Genomic DNA, 17004 nt, shown 5'->3' with positions numbered 1-17004 from the left:
GTTTAGAAGGTGCAGGATTCACTTTGTCTGATGAAGATGTAAGCCCAAAAGCGCATAAGTCAAGTAAAGCTTTGCACAAAAATGACCTGAAGTGTGTGGATGTTTGTTTTAGTACAGAAGCTCCTGCTTGTTAAAAACTGCTGTGCTTCTATTTGTCTATCTGCCAGGTTTGTTTTGTGTGTTGATGTATTTAGGCGGGTCATGCCACACACACATATTAATCAACATGCTATACCATATGCATGCATTTTTAAAAGAAACATATGAATCTTTGCAACATAGACTGTGTGCCAGACTTGTAAGCAAGCACTAGATATGTCACTGAACCACATCACAAAGGTTAGTGCATTTCTTTACACAGGTGATGCTAATGAAGATTGTGGTAAAATGGTATGGTGCACTTCTGTGTTTACAACAGATGGGCCGTCGCAATAAAAAGTCTCAAGCTGCAAGAAGGCGCTATGTTCCACTGGACTTGGATGCAGAAGGGCAGCGACAGCCAAAGGTCCAGAAGTCTTTTGCAGATGTTGTGGTATGTTATAAAACATGTAGCTACATCTTTTTTTTGCTATGAAATATTTAAATACTAAATATTTAGATGGCGTTAAATGTCAAAAAAAAATAACTTATTGTAAAATGACCATGCACTATTTTGAATTAAGGTTATTTTTCAAGATTTAAGTTAGAGCCCCCCTCACTGTTTTTTTTCTTTCATTTTTGCTGCTTATTCTGTTATTTGGCTATATGGATTTTGTTTACTAGACTAGAATGGCTGTGTATGAGCATGTTCAAATATTTGTAAACTACCTAAAACATTTGTTGCAATATGGGCATTTCACAGTGTTCATTGGTATTCACTCATATTTCATATTTGATGTAAAACATGGCTTCTGTTGTGTTTTAAGCAGCGTTTTGTTAATATTTTTGTCTTCAGTTATTCACTGAATGGCAAATAAATAACAATCTTAGACGTGTTTGTCTGGAAACTTGTTAGGGAATGCTGGTGAACACTGAACTTATTGAGCTGCATACTTGTTAAACCAGATGTTTAGGGTGTTTTTAAAGAACATTATGGACATGCCCATAAACAGTCTGTAAAACTAATAAACCAAATTAGCACAAAAAAAACTGAGAATGCAATAAACATTAAAAAAAAAAACAATGAGGGGAACTCTAAAGACAACTCAGAAAAGGGGCTTAATGTACAAAATTGCTTTTAAGGAGGTAGACGATATTTCTACTGCTGCAAGCTTTTTCTTTTCATAACTTTTTGGCAACTGTTGTTACGTGTGTGTGTATGTGTGTGTGTGTGTGTGTGTGTGTGTGTGTGTGTGTGTGTGTGTGTTTGCGCGTGTCAGGGCTTGACACTGGCACGAGCAACCAGCCAAATGCTGGTCAAACTTGTCTGTGGCTAGTAATAATTTCAGTGTCATTAGCCAATTTGGCAGGTAGCTTATTCTATGATATGGCATATCAGCATAGACTTTATTCTGCTCTTTGCCCTCTATTCATTGTATTTAGTTCAAGAAAAAGCTCAGTTACCCTGTGTCGAAGTGCACTCATCTTCTTGCTTTAACACCTCATCTTCTGAAGTTAGATGCAGTGTCATGATATAGATATAAAACAAATGAAATTCTTGGCTAGTAGAATAGCCGAATGGCAAGTTGCTTGGGATACCACTAGTCACAGTGCACGGTAAGTACAAAAGTTAATGTCAAGCCCTGGTGTGTGTGTGTGTGTGTGTGTGTGTGTGTGTGTGTGTGTGTGTGTGTGTGTGTGTGTGTGTGTGTGTGTGTGTGTGTGTGTTAATTGATTGAATAATCCTTCAAAATAAAGCAAATGTACAAGTGTAATATACGTCTGCCCAATGGGACCCCTCTAGGAATTCTGACACCCAGATTGGGAAACACTGGGTTACATGATGATGTTATTGGTAGTTTGTTGTGTGTTGATGTGTTTATTCATTCTTTCCAATGCTTGCGTTTGTCCAGCAGAGGGCAGAAGTGGTATTAGTGCTGCTTTGTAGTTTTCAAACGTGCATAGATTGCATATATTTGCAACATTCAATGATTTTACTCTGATTACATATTTGTTTTTGCTTTTTACAGAAACCTGTTGAGAGACCACAGTCCACAGATGATGTTGAAAGCAGACAGCGGTTTTCAGAGGCCCCGCTGTCTGCTGAAGTTTTGCAGACCTCTGAAACGGTGGCGCTGCCGACTCAGCCTGCATCTTTGTCCCTCTGTGACACCTCTATCTCACCTGACATAACTGATTTTTCTATCTTTCCTATCCTTCACAACAACAAAACAAGCAAAAGCACTTTGCATTCTCGTTCAAACAAACTCAATGATCCTGTCAACAAGTCTGTGCTCTCAAACAAATGCAATGATTCTGTCACAAAGCCTGTGCTTTCAAACAATCTCAATCATGGTCAAATGACTTCAATCACTCAACCTCTGAACCTTCCTCGAACAGCTATGCAAGTTACTGACAACTATGTGAAAGCTATTCATTCTTCTTTTATTCAGCCTGTTGGCGTTGCAGATAACTGTGTCATAACAGGATCCTTTCATCAAGGTGATGCTCAGTTTGGTGATGCTGCTGAAAGACAATGTGGACCAACCAGCCTGGTTGCAGCTTTGAAGTGTAAAATGAAAAATGTGTTGACCTGGGATTGCACTGATATAAATGATGTGGTTGTTCAGGGAACATCATTGTATAACAGTTTGAGAAATGCCAACAAAATTAAAGATGTGAATCAACGTCGTTCTTATGTGTCTGTGACTGAATTGCCAAAGAAGCACTATGTATGGAATACAGGGTTTTCAATAAGATATGGTGAATCTTTTACTGGCGCTATTGACAATGAGAATGACAATGGTTTGTCTGATTTGATCATGCCACTTGATGTAGCTTTACAACGGACTCTACTGAATTATAATGCAGGAGTGGTAACCATACGTAGTAGTACATTCGCTGTTGTAAAGGAAGGGTCTTGCTTCGCATTTTTTGACTCTCATGGACGAAAGGTAAACAAGGACGGACGGTTGGCAAGTTCTGTTACGTTTTTCAGTTCTATAAACAGCCTCTACAACTACGTAGACCAACTAGGACGGCTATTCAGACAATCACTACCAGATGAGGACAATGAAGTACTTTTTGAAGTGACTGGAGTTGATGTTATGACAATACCGTATGATCCTGTATCCAGTAACATTGATGGCGACGCAAATTGCTCATATGCATGTAACACAGTTGACTTGACTTACATCTCTTGTGAAACAAATTCTACAAAAGCAGAGCAGAAACAAGTGATTGATTTAGAAAGTGATGATGATGTTATTGTAACAAGTGATTTTGACGGCCCAGGAAAGTCACACAAGGAGCTATCTGGTAAACCTAAGTATGAGAACCCAAACAAGCGCAAATCTGAAGCAATGTTTGGCTGTGATGAAGTTACAATAACTATACCAACAAAGTCCCACAAAAAAAAACCTAACGGCAATACAAACAAGCGCAATTCTGATACGATAATTGCCTCTGATGACGTTTGCATAACTAGCGTGACCAATATTGAACAACCATTTAGCCCTTTGACAAGGCAAGATGAGAACACTTTATGTGCACTTTTGGAATTACCTAAAGACATGTGCAGGCTTACATCTTCCACCATCGTACAGGTCAGTGATATTGGTAGCCCATGTAAAGTCAGAAACATAAAGCAAGATGGCAATTGCTTCTATCGCAGTCTTGCGTTCAGCATTTGTGGGGATGAAGAAAAGCATTTAAGAATTAGAAGGGCTGCTGTGAAACATCTTCAAACCAAAAGTTCACAATTTCAACAGTATTTGAGAGATGGATATTCTTCCGTTGCAGAATATGTGGAAAGATCTAGAATATTTTATTCTGGTTCATGGGCTACAGAAATTGACATTTTTGCTGCCGCCAGCCTTTTACAATGTGAAATAAAGACATACAATAACGACAGATGGAATTGTCATAGTTTCACGCAGTCAATGTCAAACATACGTGGTTGCATATATTTGAACCATACCCCAGACAGCAATTAGATTTGGGCCGGGTCCGTTTTCAAGTCAGCAGATCCGCATAGCAGTCACAGTCATTTTGCTGATCAGCGGCAGCTCCGATCCGGACCAGTAGTTTGACAGTCAGTTTTGAAGACTCCTGGCGGATGCGGGCCTGTATAAGCAATCCGGACGCGCCATAATAAAATAATTCAGTCCGATTTGAAGGCGAGTGGCGGGTGCGGGCCACATAAAGCAATCCGGACGCGCCAAAACTGAATTTGTTCCCCAACTGTCACTTTGGAACCCTCAGAGAGAGAGAGACCGTTCTTCAGTTTACCTCAGCTGAACTCAACTATCCGCCTGTGTCGCGTCTCGTCCAACACTGCACTGTCGTGACTTGATCATTCAATGATGGTAAGTAATTATTTAAATACACTCACTCGCCGTCGCCACTACTCTTTCAGCGTTTTAGTCCAGTGAGTTAATTACCTCCTCTGTTGTGTCGTGAAATGGCTTGGCCGAGCACTGTATCATAACACCGCAGCATCGCGCTAACTTGCTGCTGTCTTTGTGGCTGGCATCATAAGCTTTTGATGAACCCACTCAAAATGTGTCATGATCGGGCTATTTGAGTCAATTTTAGCGGCGTTAGCAGTAATGGTGATAATCTTTTATGATGCTAACATCCCAAACATACCCTATCAACACGGGACAGAAACAAAGGTAGTTTCTAGTCGACTAGCACTACTACCGGTAGTTCTGTAACTACCGCTGTGATTTGTATAACATTCGCCAAAAAAGCTAGGTATTTGGTGCGTGTGATGTACATGATGTGTTCGATTATTTCCAATCAATTTCTGATGGCTTAATAATCACCGTATCCATGTTGTGCCGCCGACAGCAAACATTCTGTGTTGTGCTATTAGCTCACCTTGAGCTGAATTCATTTGACATCACGCAGTTTGTAACTCCTTGATTGTTGTAGCCTATTTACACAAATCCTAAATGGCCGTTAGTTTAATAACTGCATTGTGATATAGGCTATAACATGGATTAGGCTTCATCAAAATACTGTGAATTAAAGCTCATGCATGCATGTTGTATGCAAAACGTTCAAACTTTTTTTTGTCTTTCTTTTCCTCTTTGCTTTGGGTTGGGTAGAATTGTACGGTAGGTTCAGCCATTCCTTGATCGACCTGACACCAGCATTAGGCCTACTCGATGTGTATGAAGCAAGCTGCCTCTGCATCAAGTGAGGGAAGAAGCCGCCACTGAAAAGCTTTTTGGACTGTCATTTGAAGGTATGAGCCGAGAGTTGTAAACATGGATGCCAATTGTACTAGGCCTATATATTTTCACAGTGAAATCCCAATAACTAATATTCATACTTATTTATTCTTTTTCTGCTACAGGACACAAATGAAAGGACAGGAATTCTGCTCTGCGGCGTTGGCCTCACTATTTATTCAAGAAGCCCTTGGACACCACCAGAATGTATGAAGTAAGTTGTTTTTATGTTATGCATTAAAGCCCATGCATGCTGGCACGCGCACACACACACACTTGTTGTACAGCACTCAATAAGACAGGGATCCCCAAACTTTTTCTCTGGGGGCCACATTATCGTTCCTGGCTGTGATCAGGGGCCGGGATCAATCATGTGGGCTGTATACTAGGCCACTGCCTGTTATAGCCCATAATTTATAGCACAAAAAAGTTCATCAATTTGAAATACCACAGGTTTTGCTTTTAACCATGTAAAAATAGCAAGGAAAGGTTAGACAAATATGGTGATTTACAGTTTATGAGCGATACAATAGAAATGGTAGGCCTGTTTACAGTGAGATGAGAAACTATCTAGACAAGAAACTTCTGGTTATTCATACTAGGTTAGTGACAATTAAACTGTAGGAAGGCCTGTTGATAAACAACATAAAATATTTTAAAAAATATGTATTTTATCTTTTTTTTCCTCTGTGAGGATTGCTTCTTTGGGCCAGTTCAAATAGTGAGGTGCAGAGAGGTGGAGGGCCGGTCAAAGGGGCATGGCGGACCGCATCCGGCCCCGGGCCTTAGTTTGGGGACCCTGCAATAAGAGCTTGCCTGATGCTGTTGTTGGTGGCCCTGAATGTGCATAGAATACCTACTGTCTACTTGAATAGGTTTATTGTATGTTCTATGTATTTCTATGACAAACTTTCAACCTTTTTGTGTTTCTTTTTCTTTTTGCTTTGGGTAGAATTGTAAACAGTAGGCACAGTCATTCCTTGATCGACCTGGCATCAACATCGCTCGATGTGTATGAAGCTGCAAGTGAGAGAAGAAGCCGCCACTGAACACCTTTTTGGACTGTCATGTGAGTGTATGAGCTGACAATTTAACTTCTTTAACTGTTGATCCTGCTGAGACATATGTAAGTGGCATGATAATGTCTCATTTACACTAATGTCAAGCTGGTCTCAGGCTAACAAGACTACCATGAAATCTTAAAGTTTTGGACAGGCGTCCGTCTCAATTTCACCATTGTGTTGTGCCATACTGGACAAGTATTACTTGCTCAGTTTTGACAACCTAATTCTATATTCTGCTGTGCAACTTGTGCACAAAATTATTTACAATTCTGCTCCACCTTGCTCTGAACAAATTAGCAGAACAACTAGATCTACCACCAGAGGAAATAGTAGCCTCCCAAGCTGGGTAACAGCATAAATTTGCACAATCTGTTTTTGCAGAGCAACTAAATAATGGAATGCCCTTCCCACCCACATAAAAGGCATTACAAACTTTTATTCATTCTCACTTGGAGTGAAGAAATGGCTTTCATGTACCCAGTCTGGTCACCACTAATAGTTTTGCACATACCTGTTTTGACACTGAGCATATGGTAGTTTTTGCATATGACATATTTTAGTGTGTGTGTTATATGTTTTCTTACCTGCTCAGGGAATGCAGATGGGAATTAGCTTTTAGCTATAATGTGGTGCAGGTCATCTTTTTTTTTTTACTATGTAACTAATGTACTTTGCACATGGTCCCTGATGAAATAAACCAATAAACTAAACTAATTGTAAACATGGATGCCAATTGTACTAAATATTTTCACAGTGAAATCCCAATAACTATTATTCATAATTATTTATTCTTTTTCTGCTGTAGGACTCAAATGAAAGGACAGGACTTCTACTCTGCTGGGTCGGCCTCACTACATATTCAAGAAGCCCTCGGACGTCATCAGAATGTATTAAGTAAGTTGTTTTTATGTTATGCATTAAAGCCCATGCATGCTGGTGTGCACACTCTCTCACTCTCACTTACTCTCTCTCTCTCTCTCACACACACACACACACACACACACTTGTTGTACAACACTCAACCAGAACTTGCCTGATGCTGTTCTGTGGTGGCCTGAAAGTGCATGGAATACCTACGGTCTACTTGGCTAGGTTGACTGTATGTTCTGTGTACGGGGTCATGTTCCCACAGCCCATTGGTCCCACAGCTTATTCCTGCTGCTCCATGTTTCCACATTTTTAAGAAATTATTCAAATATACAGTGCACAGCAATAATGAGTATACCCTTGTTGAAAAGTAACATTTTGAACACACAAGTTATTCCCAAAACGCCCAAAAAAGTGTAATACAACATCTTTTGAGCTTACATAAGAAAATTAAGGCCAATTGTATAACTTAAATGACATATTTGCCCATTTTTGTGAAATTATGCTGGTGCAAAATTGAGTACACGCCTATCATAGTGTCTGAGAAGGGGCCGTGTTGGCCTGAATTGTCTCGAAATTTAAAGGGATTAAAAGGGAGGTCATTGTTGTGCGTTTTATCTTTGCCTTGCATTTAACTTTTACATTTTGAGTCTGCACCTGGCTATAATTGATGTGTGTGAGATTCGAATGAAATCCTATAGGGAGTATCATGATCTGTTTCAGTAGTCACAGTACATGTTGACAAGCATATTTCTTTTGATGAAATTCAGCTTCCTACTGTTGATGGCACCCACACAGCCCTAAGCCATGCCACTCCCACTACCATACTTGACTTTCAGCAATAGGCACTTTCCTTTGTACACATCGCTTTTTACCACCACACATGTTTGACACCATCTAAAGCCAATTTGTTTATCTTGATGTCATTAGATCAGAGGACATGGTTCCAGTAACCCATATCCTTAGTTTGTTTGACTCTGATGAGACCATGATAAACAAATTTGCATTTGATGCTGTCAAGCATGTGTGCCATTGACTGAAATGTTAAATACATCATTGCCGTGATTAAGGCGATTACATTTCTAACCAAATATTAAACATTGACATGTGTATTTAGAGAGTCGAGAATTTTAACTGATTTGATATGACAATATGACCCGTTTCTTTTTTTTTGAAGAGAATGGTGATTTCATCACAACCACTCTTTAATTTTGTGAGTTACATAATTCATGGTTGCTTGAAGCCAAAAATATGCAAGAATAAAAACAAATTATTGGCATAGTTTTAAAATGTGGGTCGTGAATCTATAATCTATGAAAGTGTAACATTATTGATGGAATTATGGAAATAAATAAACATTTTCATGATATTCTAATTTTTTGGCCAGCACCTGTATGTGTCAGTTCATTCACAATCGTATGTAATTTGTGCCTGCACATACATCTGCATTAAGTCTAACGTTTCCCTTCTGCTTTGTGTGCTTTTTAATATCTTACAGTGTGAAGAGGCAACAGGGAGAGATGAACGCTATCAAAAATGTGGAGATGGATCTGGCAGCCGACTGCTTTGGCACACACCCAACAAGAAAACAAAACAATAAAGAATACTAAAATGCATAATTTGTAAAGCAGCTCATTTTTTAAAAAACATTGTTTTGCACTTGCTTGAAGGTTGCACTGTGCAAAATTGTGGCCAGAGTAGGTATTGCATCTATGGTGCTCATTGAAACTGTGCTGTCTACTGCTAATTTAGATTTTTGCATGAATACCAAAGTGTAGTGAGTTTTGCAGCTAAAAATGTCTATTTCTGGAAATTCAAAATGGCGGACCATGGAGAAGATCCCCCTTTTCATGTATGAAAAGTGCAAATTTCCCAGTCATGTTGAATACTTTGGTGGTGGTAAATATCTGTTAAAAAGTTAACATTTGTGAATGGGCATAATGAATTCTGGAAATGAACAACTAAAAATATTCCACGGTCCACCTTTAAAGGGGTATGCAGTATTTTGGGGCTTAATACAGTTAAAATCGTTGGCCAGGGTTTATATAGGTTGTTAAGTGTCTTATTTTTCATGTAAGCCGTTGTCTTGTTTTAAGACAAGTTAGAAGAGGAAGCATGTCGCTAAGCTAGTGAAAGTCAATGGATCCGTGTAGCATGTAGCAATGCTACATGGATGCATTGACTTTCACTAGCTTAGCGACATACTCCCTCTTTTAACTTGTCTTAAAGCAAGACAACGCTTCACATGAAAAATAAGACACTTTACCACCTTTATAAAACCCCAGCCAACAATTTTAAACTGTATTAAGCCCCAAAATAATGGCATATGCCTTTAAATATCCCTTTAATCCGGATCAGGCCCAGATAAGGTCCGGATAAGGTCCGGATATGGGCCAGATGAGCCCCAACTGTGTATTACGGATCAGGGCCAGATCATGGTCAGATGCGTATTACGGACCTGGGCCAGATCTGGCCCAGGTCGGCCACAAATTCCAAACATGTGGATTGGACCTGGGCCAGATCCATTCCGGATCCGTAATCCGGACCTGTTCCAGCTCAGCGCCATTGTAAAATAAGAAACCGGGCCAGACCAGGATTGCGGACCTGGCCCAAGTGCCTGCCAACATCTGTCACAGATCTGGGCCAGACCCATTTTGCTGTCTGGGACAGGAGGAAACCATTATGATTCTGTATTGTGCGTGAAAAACAAAGAGAACAGAATGTGTGCAGAAATGTGTTGTCAGAGCGAATTGTGCACACGGCCTCAGCGAAAAAGAAAGTTGACTCAATCAGAAAATGCAAAACTAAGAGATGCGGACAAGAAGCGCCAGCGGTATCACAATGATGACAGCTTCAGACAAAAGAAACTTTTAAGTGTGAAGGAAAAGTATCACAAAGATGAATGCAGCAAGCAGAAGAAGCGTCAACATTCTCGTACGTCTTACTTGAACAAATATCAGACCAACCCTGACTTCCGTGAACATGTGCTCCAACTCTTTCAAAAACGATATAAATTACATTATGCTTTTGATCCACATTTTCAGACATTGAAAGCAAAATATTTTCAGAACAAATACAAAGGTGATAACAGTTTTCAAGCAAAGGTTAAACAAAAGTCAAAATCTCGATATAAAAATACAACAGTTCAAAATGCTGTTCGAAATAATTCACGAATCAAATACCACACCAACAAGGCCTTTCAAAATGCTGTGCGTAAATATAGTCATACTAAGTACAAGACCAACAAGACATTCCAGAATGCTGTGCGTAATTATAGTAAAAATCTATACAAGACAAATCATTTTTTCAGAGAAGGAAAAAAACAGTACAACAAAACAAACTACCACGAAAATGATATAATTCGTCTTACTAAAACCAAAGCGAGTTTGAAAAGATACAATATCTCAAAGCAAAGGCAAAGAGTCATTGATTGTGCAATTGATACTTTTCGAAAGAATGTCAGCCGTGGCCCAGAGCATGTCTGTTCTTGTTGTCACAGATTGCTTTTTAGAAGGCAAGTCATTGAATGTAAACCCCAAAACTATGCAAACAAACGACCTGAAGTTGCTAAGATGGCTAAAAGATGCATAACAACACAATATTTGCATGTTTGTGACTGTGACTGTCAGACTGAATGCTACTTGGCTGAAAGCCCTGCAACAAAATTGTGGATCTGTCACACTTGTCATCAGAAGATTCTTTCAGGCACACTTCCACAAGAAAGCGTTACCAACAACTTGGAGTTGCATGCAATTCCTCCAGAGCTGAAATGTTTGAATTCTTTAGAACAGCATTTAATAGCCAAAAACATATGCTTTATGAAGTTGCTGTGTTTACCAAGAGGGCGTCAACGAGGTTGTCATGGACCCTGTGTTTGTGTTCCTATAAATTCTCAAACCGTGACAAACGTTCTACCAAGAGATGAAAGTGATGATAAGATGATCAGAATAAAATTAAAAAGAAAAATAAGCTACAAAAACTTTTATGAATTCCAATTTGTACACACAGAAAGAGTCAGAAATGCGTTGAGATATTTAATAAAGAACAACTTTTGGTATGATGATGTCATTTTGAATGATCAGTGGTTGAACTCATTGGATGGTACTGACCATGAAAACGATGAAACAGATGATAAAGACAATGTCGAAAACAGTGATGATGAGGAGCATGACAATGAGGAAAAAGAGGAAGAATTGACCTACATTAAAGATCAGTCAGGACTAGTTTCAGACACATCCTTACAACCGATTGACATTGGATCTGAAATAGTTGATCAGCATTTTCAAGACATACTAAGTATGGCACCTGCTGAAGGCAACAGTCCAGTTAGTTTACTATCTGATAAAACCAATGAAAGCAAGTGTTTTCCTGTCTTGTATCCTCTAGGAGGGCCTACGTTTCATTCTGAAAGAGAATCGAAAATAACTCTTTCAAGGTACTTGAATACACGTTTACTGAATGCTGATGGACGGTTTGCACGGAACACTGATTTTCTTTTTTACGCTCAATACATTTCAGAAGTAAATCAAGTGCAAAATAGCATTTCAATTGCATTACGCAAAGGCTCGCAGAAAGACGTGTCACCAGAGACCTTGCTGAACTCTGACTCACTCAAAACATTGTTGCATAACAATGAGGGCTACAAATTTTTGCGTGGCATACGTGGAACACCCCCATATTGGATGTCTGTGCAGAAAGATTTATTTGCGATGATAAGACAGCTGTCTATACCAACATTTTTTGCGTCATTTAGTTCCGCAGATTTAAGATGGCCTGATTTTTTGTCCAGTCTGCAAAGGGCTGAGGGAAAGGAAGCAAACGTTGCAGATCTTGATTGGTCAGACAAAACCAAGCTGGTCCGTTCAAACCCTGTTACAACAGCACGCCTCTTTGACGAACGTTGGCACTCTTTTTTGAAAGATGTAATCCTGTCTCCAGCTGAACCAATAGGAAAAATAATCGATCATTTCTATCGCGTCGAATTTCAACAGCGCGGGAGTCCTCATATACACGCTTTATTCTGGGTGGCAAACGCACCGAAAATTGACACACACAGTGACGCTGAAGTGACAGCTTTCATTGACAAATATATCACATGTCAACTTCCAACAGACAAAGACTCTGAGCTTTATGAAACCGTTAACAGTGTACAGAAACACAGCACCAGGCATTCCAAGACGTGTCGCAAAAAGAACACTGTGTGTAGGTTTCACTTTCCACGGCCCCCGTCACAAAAAACGTTCATTACAAGAAGTGTAAGTTCAGAGGATGCTGATGAAACTAAACGTGCTAGTGATATCATCAACACAGTCAGAGCTGCATTAACTTCACCAGATTTTGATTTCAAGTCAACAGCTGCATTTTTTCAATCTCTGGGAATTGAGCAAAGTGTATTTGAATGGGCATACAATATGTGGACCACAAAGAAAAGCATTGTAATGAAACGAAATCCTTCAGACATTTGGGTGAACCAATACAATAAACACTTACTTCGAGCTTGGCAAGGCAACATGGATATTCAGTTTGTCACAGATGCACATTCTGCTGCTGTATACATACTATCATATGTCACAAAAGGAGAGATGGAACCAGGTTTGCTCTTACAACGTACTCAAATGGAAGCGTTAAATGGCAATGTGGATGCAAAAGCAGCATTTCGGCAGCTTGGAAGTGTTTATCTCCACAACAGAGAAGTGTCAGCTCAAGAGGCAGTGTATCGCTTAACACAAATGCACTTGAAAGAATGCTCTCGTGATGTACAATTCATTCCTGTTGGTGAAAATCCTATGAGGATGAGTTTACCCTTGCATATGCTACAAGCCCAAACTCAGCATATGACTGAAAATAATGAAAACATTTGGATGACCAATATCGTTGAACGTTATACCAACAGGCCTCAATCAGAGGAAATGAAAACTTTATGCCTGGCAACTTTTTGTAGTGAATACAGAGTGCTTTCAAAATCTGAGGTTTCCAAAAACAAAGAATCACAGACAATAATTGAGTTAAACAACAACTTTGGATTTCTGAAAAAACGAACCCGATCACAACCTGCTGTTGTAAGATATCCACGATTTTCTCCAACAAAAGATCCAGAAAAATATTATCATTCATTGTTGCAATTGTTTTTGCCACACTATGAAATCCTTCACCTCAAGCCACCTCCTTTCGAAACATATGAACATTTTTACAACAATGGTGCAGTTAAATGTGGTACTGACGTTCAAACTGTCAAGTCAATTGTGGATGACAACAAAGCTCTGTTTGAAAAAGACAGCGATGAGCTTGACAAAGCTGAACAATTGTTGCAAACTGACATTGATCTCACAGATGCGTGGGCTATTTTAGCTCCAGAAGCGGAAGATGAAAGGCTGCATTGTTTGCAACTTATGAAAAACAAAGTTGTTGAAGATGAAAATGACGATGACATAGCAACTAATATCCCTGATTTGAGGGCCAACCCACAAACTGTGTACTCCTTGGAAACTAATAATGTGACAATGCCTAGGCAAGATGCATTGGATTTATTACGATCATTAAATGAGGAACAGTCTGCAGTCTTTTACGCAGTTCGCCACTGGTGTTTGCAGAAACGTTTTGGAAAAAATCCTGAACCATTACGCTTGTTCCTTACTGGTGGTGCTGGTGTTGGCAAAAGTCATTTGATAAAAGCCATACATTATGAAAGTACGAGGTTGTTACAAGATGATGAACATCCAGATGAGCTACCTGTCATTTTAACAGCGCCTACAGGAGTAGCGGCTTACAATATTCGTGCATCAACAATACACAACACCTTTTCAATTAACGCAAATGCAACTTTGCCTTATCAACCCCTTGGTGATGAAAAAGTGAACTGTTTACGCAACAAAATGAGGAATTTGCAAATTTTGATCATTGATGAAATCTCAATGGTGGATCACAAGCTTTTATCTTACATCAGCGGAAGATTAAGACAGATAAAACAGACAAAAGATTACTCACTTTTCGGAAAAATTTCGGTTATCTGTGTTGGGGATTTTTACCAACTCAAACCTGTGAAAGGGACACCACTCTATGCTGACAACAGAGGAGTTAATCTGTGGGAAAACAATTTTGAAATTGTTGAACTGACCACTGTTGTTAGACAACAAAATGCTACGTTTGCAGAGACACTGAATCGCCTCAGAGTGCGTAAAAAAACACAAGCTCTCAATAGTCGTGATGTGCGCACATTGAAACAACGTGAAATTGAAGATGACCATTCGATCTTGCATATATATGCAACAAATGCAGAAGTGCAAGAATATAATGTCAAAAAATTGAATGACACATGTCCAGATGTAATCCAGATATTGGCCCAAGATTTTCAGCGAAATCCTAAAACCGGAAGAATGGAAAAGATGGCTGGCTTTCACACCAAAGTTTTTAATTCGTGTTTGCCTAAATGTGTCCAAGTTGGTATCGGAGCGCGTATTTTGCTCTTGAAGAACTTAAATGTGCAAGATGGGCTAACAAACGGAGCGGCAGGAGTGATAGTAAATATTATAGACGGTGATGATGATAACGATCTTCCAAAAGCCATTTATGTTGAATTTGATGACCCTAACGTTGGAAGGATTCAGCGAGCTCAATCAAACAGACAATCTGAACGTTCAACTGAATTGCAAGTACAAGAAGACCAAATTAGTAACAATGGTGGAGTGCGAAGACAATATCCTATTGGTTTGGCATGGGCTGTGACTGTCCACAAGTGTCAGGGCCTTACAGTTGAACGGGCATTTGTATCTTTACGCAAGATATTTGCAGCTGGTCAGGCATACGTTGCCTTAAGTCGTGTGAAAAATCTCGAAGGACTGATCATTGACGAACTCAAAGACTCTGCTATATATTGTGATGAGAAAGTTCAAGCAGCCATGGAAAACATGCCAAAATTCAACTGTGGAAAATCAATCTCTAATGATGAAAACACAGGATGTCGAATTGCACTACATAATGTTCAAAGTCTAAAAGCCCACATTAAGGACATTGAAGCTCATGGAACATTGATGAAAGCTGATTGCATTTGTTTAACGGAGACATGGCTAAATGCAGACTCCCAAGACATACCACAACTTCCAGGATTTACCTTCCAACACAATCCAAGAATAAACTGCTATGGTGAGTCTGAAGCTGTTTTTGCACAGTTGAAACAAAAGAAAGGAGGTGGAGTTGGCATTTATTGTGGTGACAAACTTGATGTGCAGGTATCACTTCCACAGACATGTAATTTGGAGTGTCTATATTTTGAAATACCACATGTAAATGTCATTGCTGCTGTTTTATACAGGCCTAGGTCTTATGCCATCGGTGTATTTAGACAGCAGCTGCTGCAGGTCATACATGAAGTTGAAAAATACCCTGGGAAAAAGCTAATCATGGGCGACCTTAATGAAGATATCTTTGTATCATCTACGATAGCAAACTTACTTGATCAATATGGATACAAACAATGCGTGGAAACATTCACTTCGGAAAAAAATACCTTAATAGATCATGTTTACTTTAAAGGTGCAGAAAACATTATTGTTGAGGTTGTACCAACTTACTTTAGTTTTCATGAAGCGATTCTCATTTCCCTCCATTAGTTTTTACCGAATTACTTAAGTTTTCATGATGTGATTCTCTTACACCAATAACTCCTTTTTGCATCGAAAGAGGACAACCAAAAACTCCTCATTGATAGGTTCACATGATGATACAGTGCTATACAGCAGCCTATTACGTTGTCATATTTCCATAAAAATTCTAGAATCATAATACTCGTAAAATCTCTGATTACACAGTCACTTATGTGGGTATGCATGGGGAGGTCATGGTGGGTGGGTAAATGGGTGGGTGGAGGCAAGGGAAATTTCTATTATCTAAAACTTCTTTGCAGAAATGCCCATACACTTTGCATTTAAAAATATGGAAAACAAATTCCAGAAATATATATTTTTAATTTATTTACTATATTAATATTATGATAACAATGTTTCCATTCAATAGTGACAATTTGGGTCATTCCATGAACTTGATATCATCTTGGCTTTTCGTTTATTGCATTGATTTTCATTTTCTTTAACAGTGACAATATTGGTCATTCCATGAAGTTGATATCACCTCTCCTATGCATTGATGTACATTTACTGTTTTATTTAAACTGGCAAACTGTTGTTGTCTGTTCCTATATCAACTGAATTTTTAAGTGTTGTACCTTTCTCCCTTTTAACTGTGTTGTACTTGTTTGGGTAATTAACTACACTAAAGAGGACATTGTTCAATATGAATTGACTGCTGCTGTGCAATTATGACTGTCGTTCATGGAATTACGCAGCATTCTACTCTTGTGCTTGATATGGGAATTAGGACCCAAAACTGAGTCATGAGCTACAGCAGTCATTCATGGAATTGAATACCCCATTCTACGTGCCTCTCTGCTGTGGGTAGAAAAGCTGAGACTAAATTATGAACTGCACCAAACAGTCTTGGACTAAACACCCATTCTACTGGCCTCTTTGCAGTGGGTATAACACCAAAGACTGAATCAGAACTGCACCAAACAGTCTTTCATGGAATAAATCCTCCATCCCACTCGCCTCTTTGCTGTGGGACTTCACACCGGAACCTGAATCATAGGAATTAGGACCCTCAGACAAGCACTGCACCAAATAGTCATTCATGGAATATAACTCCATTCTACTTGCCTTTTTTTTGTTTACTGTGGGTATAACACCTGGGACTGAATCATGAAC

The 17004-nt window shown here is 39.2% G+C and overlaps 2 protein-coding genes and 1 long non-coding RNA gene across 3 annotated transcripts; all 3 read left to right on the top strand.

Annotated features, from left to right (window-relative positions):
• Window positions 1-289: 289 nt before the first annotated feature.
• LOC134443444 (uncharacterized) lies at window positions 290-3570 on the top strand. The gene is made up of 3 exons (XM_063193228.1): window positions 290-532; window positions 2109-3450; window positions 3566-3570. Exons 1-3 carry the CDS (start codon window positions 365-367, stop codon window positions 3568-3570), a joined length of 1515 nt encoding a protein of 504 aa, XP_063049298.1. The 5' UTR covers window positions 290-364.
• Window positions 3571-4086: 516 nt separating this feature from the next.
• Window positions 4087-8765, top strand: LOC134443442 (uncharacterized). Its single transcript, XR_010033670.1, has 6 exons — window positions 4087-4445; window positions 5193-5332; window positions 5444-5532; window positions 6271-6387; window positions 7188-7276; window positions 8748-8765. It is a non-coding gene; the product is annotated as an uncharacterized LOC134443442 (long non-coding RNA).
• A 1216-nt stretch (window positions 8766-9981) lies between these two features.
• Window positions 9982-15872, top strand: LOC134443443 (uncharacterized). Its single transcript, XM_063193227.1, has 2 exons — window positions 9982-10183; window positions 10631-15872. Exons 1-2 carry the CDS (start codon window positions 9982-9984, stop codon window positions 15853-15855), a joined length of 5427 nt encoding a protein of 1808 aa, XP_063049297.1. The 3' UTR covers window positions 15856-15872.
• The last annotated feature ends 1132 nt before the right edge of the window (window positions 15873-17004 follow it).

The sequence above is a fragment of the Engraulis encrasicolus genome, unplaced genomic scaffold, assembly GCF_034702125.1.
Source record: "Engraulis encrasicolus isolate BLACKSEA-1 unplaced genomic scaffold, IST_EnEncr_1.0 scaffold_323_np1212, whole genome shotgun sequence".
Lineage (NCBI taxonomy): Eukaryota > Metazoa > Chordata > Actinopteri > Clupeiformes > Engraulidae > Engraulis > Engraulis encrasicolus.
Note: the sequence above shows the minus strand (reverse complement) of the source record. Positions and strands in the feature narration are given on the sequence as shown.

Excerpts from the sequence above, each read along its gene's own strand:
- LOC134443444 (XM_063193228.1), top strand. The coding sequence starts at position 365 with ATGCTAATGAAGATTGTGGTAAAATGGTATGGTGCACTTCTGTGTTTA. Across the intron at positions 533-2,108 it reads AGTCTTTTGCAGATGTTGTG|AAACCTGTTGAGAGACCACA; the intron begins GTATGTTATAAA and ends TGCTTTTTACAG.
- LOC134443443 (XM_063193227.1), top strand. The coding sequence starts at position 9,982 with ATGTGTTGTCAGAGCGAATTGTGCACACGGCCTCAGCGAAAAAGAAAG. Across the intron at positions 10,184-10,630 it reads GAAGAAGCGTCAACATTCTC|CGAGTTTGAAAAGATACAAT; the intron begins GTACGTCTTACT and ends CTAAAACCAAAG.